We start from the raw sequence: 9,011 nt of genomic DNA on the forward strand, positions 1-9,011 counted from the left end.
TATTAGAATTCTTGAACTCCTGCATAATAAAGCAATCCTTCCAAAGGTGGTTTGCTGCCTCCTCCTTCGTCCCATGTCTTGGACAGGGCTGGCTTAGCAGATAGTTCAGGCGGTTTGGGTTAGGGTTGGGTGCTCCACTACGATTTTTCGTCCTACCCTTGCGCCGCTGGCCATTGTCCTGTGCGTTGCTATTAGCCACAAAATCCATGTTACCATCCGCTTTACGCTTGCCTCCTCCGCCGTTGCCTACCTAGTGATGCTGCTGACCTTTGGAGCTGTTGTTCTTCTTCCCCTTCCCTGTCTTGTCATCATCAGATTCAGGATCCTTGGTACTATCAGAATCAGCATATTTTACCAAAGTGGCCATGAGGGTCCCCATGTCGGTGCAATGACGCTTCATCCGTCCCAATTTCAACTTCAGGGGCCCAAACCGGCAGTTGCCTTCTAGGGTTAATACTGCGGTGTCAGTGTTGATGCGGTCTGAGGAGTGCAACACTTGTGAAACCCGGTGCACCCAATGAGTCGTTGATTCTCCTTCCTCCTGGACGCATGCAGCTAAGTCCACTATCGACATAGGCTGTTTACAGGTATCCTAGAAATTGTTGATAAACCGGGCTCGAAATTGGGCCCATGAACTGATAGAATTAGCTGGCAAGCTTTTTAACCAAGTACGGGCCGTTCCTTCAAGCATCATGGTGAAGTATTTCGCACACGCCGTGTCATCCACATCAAGCATCTCCATGGCCATCTCATAGCTCTCTACCCATGTCTCTGGAGGTTGATCCGCCGTATAATTTGGTACCTTGCGTGGGCCTTTGAAATCCTTGGGCAGGCACACGTTGCGTAAAGCGGGGATAAGGCAAGGCACCCCCAAAGAAGTAGAAGTAACACCAGGTTCGATCGAGATGGTTGGACGAACTGGTGTGAGCTGCCGAGCCTGATGATGTGCGGCTAACTCGGCCTCCCTGCGCGCTCGGGCCCGGTTCACCACTTCCTGAGCGTCATCAGCACCACCCGTCGGGTTGTTGCCACGGGGTGCTCCACGTCATTCATTACTCGACACTGCTAGTTCATCCATATGTCTGCTATAGCTCCGGCTTGGACGGGGGGTCGAGTGGATCCGGTCCCGGTTGTACGAGTACGCTTCCTGTTGGGCCAAAGCTGTCCTCAGAAGTTCCTTGACCCGTCGCGTCTCTACTGCCTGCGGCGAGTCACCTTCAATTGGAATGGCCTCCAGTCGTGCAACAGCGGCAACAAGATTGTCCATTGGGTTGGAGTAGTGACCCGGAGGTGTTAAAGCATCCTGAGGTATAACGGTATTTTGACGAGGCGGGTCCATCTGATGGGGCTGAACCGGTGCACCGGTCCCAGGGGCTTCTGCCCGGCTCCCCTCCAGCGGATTGCCGGTTCTTGGTCCTAGAGTGTTGAAAAGGTCTCTGGCCTCGAAAACCGGAGGTAAGCGGGATCGGTGCTTCCTCCTCATGACTTCATGCGACGCGCTCTGGTCCAACATAAGCCTGTAGGCCTGTGCGTCTAAAGCGGCCCGCTCTGCAGCCATCCTGGTGTCCTCAGCCGCCAGATCCGTCTTGGCCTGGGTGATTTGTTCCTTTACTTTTGCAATCTCCGTGTTGTGAGCGTCCTAATCTGGCGGATTAACTTCTGCCATAAGCACGGCCAACGCATCAAATAGTTCTGATAGAACCTGAGCCGGCGGGCGCACAGGGCCTCCTGCCCCGGCAGCCGTTGCCGCTGCTGAACCGGAGATCGTTGCCGCGGCTGTCGAAGAATGAAGCGTTGCTTGTGTTCCGGTCATGAATATTCCAACCCGGTTAGGCAGATCAGAGGGGTCCAGAATACTGTCACCATCGGAACAGCTCTCAATCCGGCCATCTTGTAGCTGATAAAGAGATTTGGTTTCTCCGGTCGAAGATTCGTCACCGGAACAAACGGCAGTCGCCCCGCGAAACTCCGATGCGTCCTCATAACTCCCTCCATGGATCATTCCCACGAAGGCACGCTTCATGGCCGGTTTAACCCGGGCGGATCGCGCACGCTGAGCCGTCTCGACGAGGTCGGTGCAGATGTCCGGTTCAGGGCCCGGTTCACCGATCTTGCCAATGAAAACGTGAATGCTACCAAAGGGGACCCGGTACCCGTACTCAATTGAGCCGGCCTCGGGGCCCCAGCCTGCGTCGTCGATGTAGAGCTTGCCGCGACGACTCTTAGTCATCCGGCCTACAGCGTAGCCCTCGAGTCCTTCAAAGCGGCCCTCCAAGAACCGGAAACCATCGTGCGTTAGCCCCACGGTGGGCGCCAACTGTCGTGCGTTTGTCACGGCAGATGTCCTAGAGAAAGGACTTAGTACATGGGTGACGCCCGTCGGTTTACAGAGTCCCAACACCGGTTCATAGATGTGTCCGGTTTGGTCTCTACTTATTCCTAACTTACAATACAAGTTACATATTGACGCCGGTTTACGGCTACAGGCTCTCAACCGATTATGGGTCTTGAGCCCTCATCTATCTTCATGGGCTTTAACCTGCTTAACTACCGATGAAGTTAATCCGGCCCAGATAGGCCGGTTTACGCCCAGTAGTAATATCCCCAACACTGGGTGTGGGAAAGAAGAGAAGAGGCACGACCATGCAAACCCCATGTGCGTACCATAATTGTTTCCGAACCGGTTTATTTAATTTCTATTTCAAAGATTTTTCTTAAAATATTGTTAATCAGTTTTTAACATGGAAAAAATGATATCGCTAAAAATGAAAAAGTGTTCATGTATGTACATATGAATAAAAATCCCACCGCGTATATAAAATTGTTTGTATATACAAAAAGGTTCATGTATTTTTAGAAATAGTTGATAGCTAGTTTTTTTTAGAAAATATTCATACACATTTTGAATATATATTCATGTACTCTAGAAAATATGTTTAAAAAATCCAAGAAGAAAAGGAGGACATAAATAGACAACAAAAAGGTGGAAATAGAAACAAAAAAATGATAACATAAAAGGTAAAACAAAGTAAGCAGAAGTATTGAAAGAAAAAGGAAAAGTCCAACTAAAGAATCTGCCCAATAGACTGGCTGAATCTACTCTCTACCAAGCAGACTGAACTTGCTGTAGCAGTTGCGCGTGAATCTAGCTAGGAGCGAAGAATGGGTCACACGGCCTGCAGCTCGCCCGCCCGATCCCACAAGAATCTCTCCCCTGGTTTGTTACTTCACTCCAGTGGTTGGCCCATCGATCACCCATCCCACTCGACCCCCCCGCAACTCGCATCACACAACTCCTATTCTCTTGTTGGCTGATCAACCAAGTTCTCGTCGTCTCGATCGTCGAAAATCTATCGATGGGGTCGTCGTTTAAGTCGGAGTGGGGGCCGGCGATCTGCATGGTGCTCATCGAGCTGTTCACCACGGGGCAGCTGCTGCTCACCAAGGTGGTGGTCGACGCTGGCCTCATGGTCTTCGCCCTCCTCACCTACCGCTTCTTCCTCGGTGCCGCCCTCGTTGTCCCTCTCGCCCTCATCCTTGAGCCGTACGTCATCGCTTCTCTACTCACCGCCAATGCATCTCATCTTCAAGATTTTATTGTTACTCCCTCCGATCTATATTAAATGTCGCTGGTTTAATACAAAGTTGTTAGAGGGAGCACTTATTAATTTATGCACGCATGCATTTCTGACCGATTATATTCATGACGTGACGTGATCGAATTCCTTCTTTGCACTTATATTGATATGTGGTTCGTGTGTGCCTATGGGTGGATGGCATGTTGTGTTTGCCTGTTGCCGCCGTGTCACTAGCATGTACTCCTAAAAATGTATAAGATTGTTTAGACCACGAAAGACTATTTCTTTACAGAGGGAGTAGTCTCCAGACAAGTTTAGCTTGACAGACCATTTGTCTTCTTTCCTGGCGGCCGAAGAAGCTACTGAGTTTGGCGGTGGGAACTGAAAGCATATCAAATCTGATATGTATGCCACGCACATATGTTACCAGGATCTATTTCACGAGTCTTCCATGACAACAACACAACCTTGGCGCCTGCCTTATAAGTAGTATGGAGGGCGATCACATCTTTAGGGAATGAAGGGGAAGTAGTGGCTACTGGCTAGGGCTACACCTGGATCAAAAACATAGCAAAACATTTCAAAAAAAAATCTCTGTATTTTTTTACATCCCAGGAGCTATGTAGCTCTGTACTTTTTGCAAAGCTGCTCGGATGTCATTTGGGAATCAAACTTTGCAAAGACCTATAACATTTGTTCATAATCATTGTCACAAAGTTAGACAACATGGTCTACAAGTAACACTTAAGGCCGCATCAACGAAAATTACGCTCGTAAATTAAAAGTAATTGGATACACTAGCACCACCTCATGATCAGAAATTACAATATGCATGATCTTTGCATTTATATTGATCTGTTATGTTCTTCCCTGCTGGACCAATATATGGTTTGTGTTTTGTCTATGGCGTGTTTGTCCGTTGCGTTCACCATGTCGCCAGCATGTGTTCTGTTACTTCTGTACTGTGTTTAGCTATTGTTTATCTTCTTTCCTGATGGACAAAGAAGCTATACTGGGTTTGTAGGCGTGGGAATCATAAGCATATCAAATCTGATATGCCAAACATATTTTCCCAAGATCTTTTTTAAAAAATATGCAGCAAAGTCCAGCTATTTCTCTCAAAAAAATCTCAAGATCTCACTAGCCTTTTTTCGAAACAGAGGCAAAAGCTTTGCCTCATCTCATTAATAAAGAAAAAGGGTAACAAGTTGCCCGGTTAATTAACAAAGAACCGGGCGAAAACCGCTACAACACAACCACAAGAAAGGGCACCCCGGTCGACTTGGCACCGACGAGACCACACACACCACCAAGAAGAGGACACTGCCGAGGTTGCCTGCAATGTCATCGTCATCACCTCTCCCCGAGCAGGCGACTCCGATTTCGCCGCTGACGACCCATCAAGACACCTTCGAACAAGCGACACACGAGAACCTCGCCGGCCAAGGGCAACACCACGCGACCTGGCCACCCACACGAAGACACACACGCTGGCGAGAAGAAACACAAAGCTGAGGTTTCCACCAGGTCTCATCGTCGTCACTCCTCCACGAGCCAGTGATTCCGACTTTACCATTCAACTTCCACAAACGAAATCCTCGTCGCAACAGACGCCGGTACCCATGCCGGCCCATGCCAAACAGTCGACCCTCGCGTAGCAACAGGCAGCTCCGACTCTGATGACAAGCTCCGGAGAGGAGATGCGCAAGACCCGCGCCGAAGAAGATCTTCACCACCGGACCGCCCCTTCCAGGTCATCGTACGCCGCTCAAATGAAGAGGCTCAAAAAGCATAGCAGCTCAGACTTCACAACAAGCGAAGACCAAGACGAAGATACTCGGACATGCCAGAGCCAAGCCCACTAACAACGTCTTGCCTCTACCAGACCATCGCTCACCAACGTCATCGTTGCCATACAAGCCGTCACACGGACCTCTCACATCGCCGGCCACGTGCCGCGATGCCGTGCAAGTCCAACCCAGGATCTCACTAGCCTTTCATGACAACAACAACAACAACAACAACAACAACAACAACAACAACAACAACAACACACCTTGCATATGCTTCTCATATGGTTATTTACCAATATGGGTTTAGCTCTCGATGTCTTTGGGTTTTGGAAGTCCTCCGCCGAACGAGTAGTATTTCACCATGAAAGGCTTACAAAGAAATTCCACTAGTATCCTACAGACTACTCCCTCCGATCCAAATTAATTGACACGGATTTAGTACTAAATTCGTGTCAATTAATTTGGATCGGAGGGAGTACATGATAGAGGTTGAGCTCATTACTCGAATGAAACCAAGTCTACAACAAAAGGCTAGGAATTACTTTATTACTCCCTCCGTTCACTTTTATAAGTCGTTTTAGATAACTGAAAATAAGCTAATTTGCACCTTGTCTGAAATGTCTTCAAAGCCTTATAAAAGTAAACAGAGGGAGTAATTAATTGGAGGCATGTAGCTAACAGAGCAGGCCATAAATCTGAAAGATTAGAAAGTTGAAAGTATAGCTAATTAGATGCACACACAAATTCTTTGTATAGCTAACAGAGCATGCACCGCCCACCCATATTCCACTATTTATTTTTTAGAGATTGAGGAATAACTCTTATATATCCCTCAAACATAAAGAGAAAAATTAGAGGGTGGAGACATCTTGCAAACACAAGTTCTCTGTGCATGCACGCCACTAGCTCACACATAAAGAATGACAAGCACTTGGTGAGTTGTGAGAGCTAGCACTCATCTCCCCTCCCTCCCCGTAGCTTTGCCATTCCCTCCTTGTCACTTTGCTCAAAGGCTATCTCCATTCTCCAATTCTCCACCACGTACGTACGTACAGCGACAGTAATGGGGGGCTCGACGAACGTGAAGGAATGGTGGCCTGCCATCTTCATGTTGTTGATCCAAATTTTCACGACAGGGTTAATGTTGCTCACAAAGGTGGTGGTGGACAGTGGGTCACTTGCTTGGACCTTGCTCACGTACCGCTTCTTCCTTGGCGCCATCTTGGCCATCCCCTTGGCGATGTTCTTTGAGAAGTTAGCTCTAATTAACTACTGTTATTTTAGCATATTTTTCTCCTTCTCATGGTTGTCATATGACAGGAAACATTTGGCAAGTAATTATCAAAATGTGTCGTGATATAAAAACATTTTGCAAATGATTATCTGTTTACTTACCCTCATCACCTCATCTAGAGGGAAGTTGAAGGAGCTTACACTGAAGGCGTTCATATGGATTTTCACCAGTGCACTTGTGGGGTTAGTCATTTCGTTCACATCATCTCAGTTCGGCAATGGTTCTGATAAATATCTACGCACAAAGTAGTGGTGATTGTTGCTTTCACCTTCCAGATTCACAATTCCTGGTTTCGCCTACATTGGCCTCGGAGACACATCGCCAGGATACGCGGTAAACTTCTATAACATCATACCGATTGCCGCCTTCATCCTCGCGGTTCTTTTCAGGTAAACAAGATGGAAATATAATCACAAACGCCTACTAGGAATATTGGGTCCATAGAGGAAGGAACTGCAACAACCGACTGTTATTTTTCTCAGGAAGGAGCCACTGGACATGAGGAGCCTGGTGGGGAACATCAAGGTCGTCGGAACCCTAGTCTGCGTTGGAGGAACGCTGGTGATCAGCCTGTACAAGGGCAAGGTGCTGCACCTTTGGCCCACAAATATCATTGGCTACCACCCGAAGCAAGCCGGAGCTGCTTTTGGTCACCACCATGTGCGTGGAACCATCTTGCTCATCACCAGCAGCCTCAGCCTCGCCGTCTGGTACACAGTACAGGTATATAACAAACATATAAGCAACAAGTCACTATTGCAACGTCTCAAATAAATAGTATTACCTATATATCATTAATTTTGTACAGGTATTTCATGCAAAATTCAACTCCTCCTCCGAGGGAGTATTACCTTTTTTAAAATTCTTAAGCAAAGTGTGACCAATACAGCTTAATTATATATGAGTTTGTAATGAGCAGGCTCAGATGCTAAAAGTGTTCCCATATAAGTACTGGTCCACTGTCGCTACATGCTTCGTGGGGAGCATCCAAACGGCTGTCGTGGGGGTTGCGATGAACAGAGAGAAGGCAACATGGGCGCTCAAATGGAACATGAGCTTGCTCACCATTGTGTACTCGGTAAAACTATTCGGCTATTCCTTTTGTTGTGCATCAGTTCACTTTGTGGCCCTCAGTTGAAGGTCCTCATTTACATCTTGCTGCAGGCAATACTCAACACTGCTGCCAAATTTGTGATGATTTCGTGGGTCGTCACGCAGCGTGGGCCAACCTATCCGGCCATGTTTTGCGCCGTGACGGTGTTCTTCACTACTATTCTCGACTCGTTGCTTCTCGGCAATGATCTGTCCGTTGGGAGGTATGCTTACCACTTCTCTCCATCCTATGTTAATAAGTGCTGATTTTGGCTAACGTTCTTAAGACCGTAGGTATATACCAAAATATGCATCGCCAATTACTAACATTATTTTCTTAAAATTTGTTGCTGAGTTTCCTTGCAATTAATAACCGATCTGTTTACATGCATGCAGTGTTCTAGGCATGTTCATGATTCTAGCTGGGCTCTATCTTTTCCTTTGGGGAAAGAGAAAAGAATCGGTACCTCCGAGTGAAGAAAATCCAAAGGAACAAATGTTGTTTCAGAGTGGAGACAAGAATGATAAATCAGTAGCTAATGTATGATTATTTCATTTGGCAATATTACAAAAGGGACTATTCAGAAGTTTGTGTATTACGAAAAACAGAGGAAAAAGGTCAATATTGTTTGTGATGTCCTCAACCATTCATCCAATTTGATCATCACGTAAAAAGGTCAATATCCCAAATTGTTGATTATGGTAGTTGTCTTCATTTTAGTTAGCGAATTTTAAACCAGACAGTGAAAATAGCAAAATGACACAATTAGTTCTAAGTTTTGTAGTTTCTTTGTTTGGTTTTATATGAAGTCCTCAAGCATTGACCCTGCATTATTGTATCTCTCCACTGCCTCATGCCTTTTCCTCCTGTCTAAAATGATCGAGGTGGATCTGCGAGGGGCCAGGGCGTGAATAGATCTCTACAATATTTATAATGCTTGCAAGGTCAAGGGACCAAAGTAAAACACAAATGAATGAGCTACGGTTAAGGACAATCGAAGGCACGGGGAAACGAAGATTTATTTCGATGTTCACTCCCTTGGAGGGGAGATAGTCGCACCGTTGGAGAGGTGGGAATCCACAAAGGAAACCTACACCACATTGCATAAGAGCAACTCCAATGCACCGACCCAACCGGACGTGCTCTTTGTCCGTTTTTTGTCCATTTGGGTTGGTCGCCCGCTCGACGTCCGCCCTCTTTTTGATTTGGGTCGGCTATGCGCCCAATGCACAGGACCCATTTCATGTCCACAC

The 9,011-nt window shown here is 46.9% G+C and overlaps 1 protein-coding gene across 4 annotated transcripts; it reads left to right on the top strand.

Annotated features, from left to right (window-relative positions):
- Window positions 1-3,217: 3,217 nt before the first annotated feature.
- LOC123105979 (WAT1-related protein At5g64700-like) lies at window positions 3,218-8,401 on the top strand. Of its 4 annotated transcripts, none has more exons than XM_044528165.1 (7): window positions 3,218-3,544; window positions 6,836-6,847; window positions 6,941-7,054; window positions 7,148-7,388; window positions 7,585-7,743; window positions 7,830-7,981; window positions 8,154-8,401. In XM_044528165.1, exons 1-7 carry the CDS (start codon window positions 3,357-3,359, stop codon window positions 8,302-8,304), a joined length of 1,017 nt encoding a protein of 338 aa, XP_044384100.1. In that variant the 5' UTR covers window positions 3,218-3,356; the 3' UTR covers window positions 8,305-8,401. The 4 variants fall into 4 exon arrangements, with proteins under 4 accessions (XP_044384100.1, XP_044384098.1, XP_044384099.1 ...); XM_044528163.1 differs by having other exon boundaries at window positions 3,220-3,544; window positions 6,785-6,847; XM_044528164.1 differs by lacking the exon at window positions 3,218-3,544 and adding an exon at window positions 6,169-6,625.
- Window positions 8,402-9,011: the final 610 nt, after the last annotated feature.

The sequence above is a fragment of the Triticum aestivum genome, chromosome 5A (genome assembly GCF_018294505.1).
Source record: "Triticum aestivum cultivar Chinese Spring chromosome 5A, IWGSC CS RefSeq v2.1, whole genome shotgun sequence".
NCBI lineage: Eukaryota > Viridiplantae > Streptophyta > Magnoliopsida > Poales > Poaceae > Triticum > Triticum aestivum.

Coding starts and splice junctions, on each gene's coding strand:
- LOC123105979 (XM_044528162.1), top strand. CDS start 6,435: ATGGGGGGCTCGACGAACGTGAAGGAATGGTGGCCTGCCATCTTCATG. Junction 7,055..7,147: donor ATCCTCGCGGTTCTTTTCAG/GTAAACAAGATG, acceptor TATTTTTCTCAG/GAAGGAGCCACTGGACATGA. Junction 7,389..7,584: donor CCGTCTGGTACACAGTACAG/GTATATAACAAA, acceptor TGTAATGAGCAG/GCTCAGATGCTAAAAGTGTT.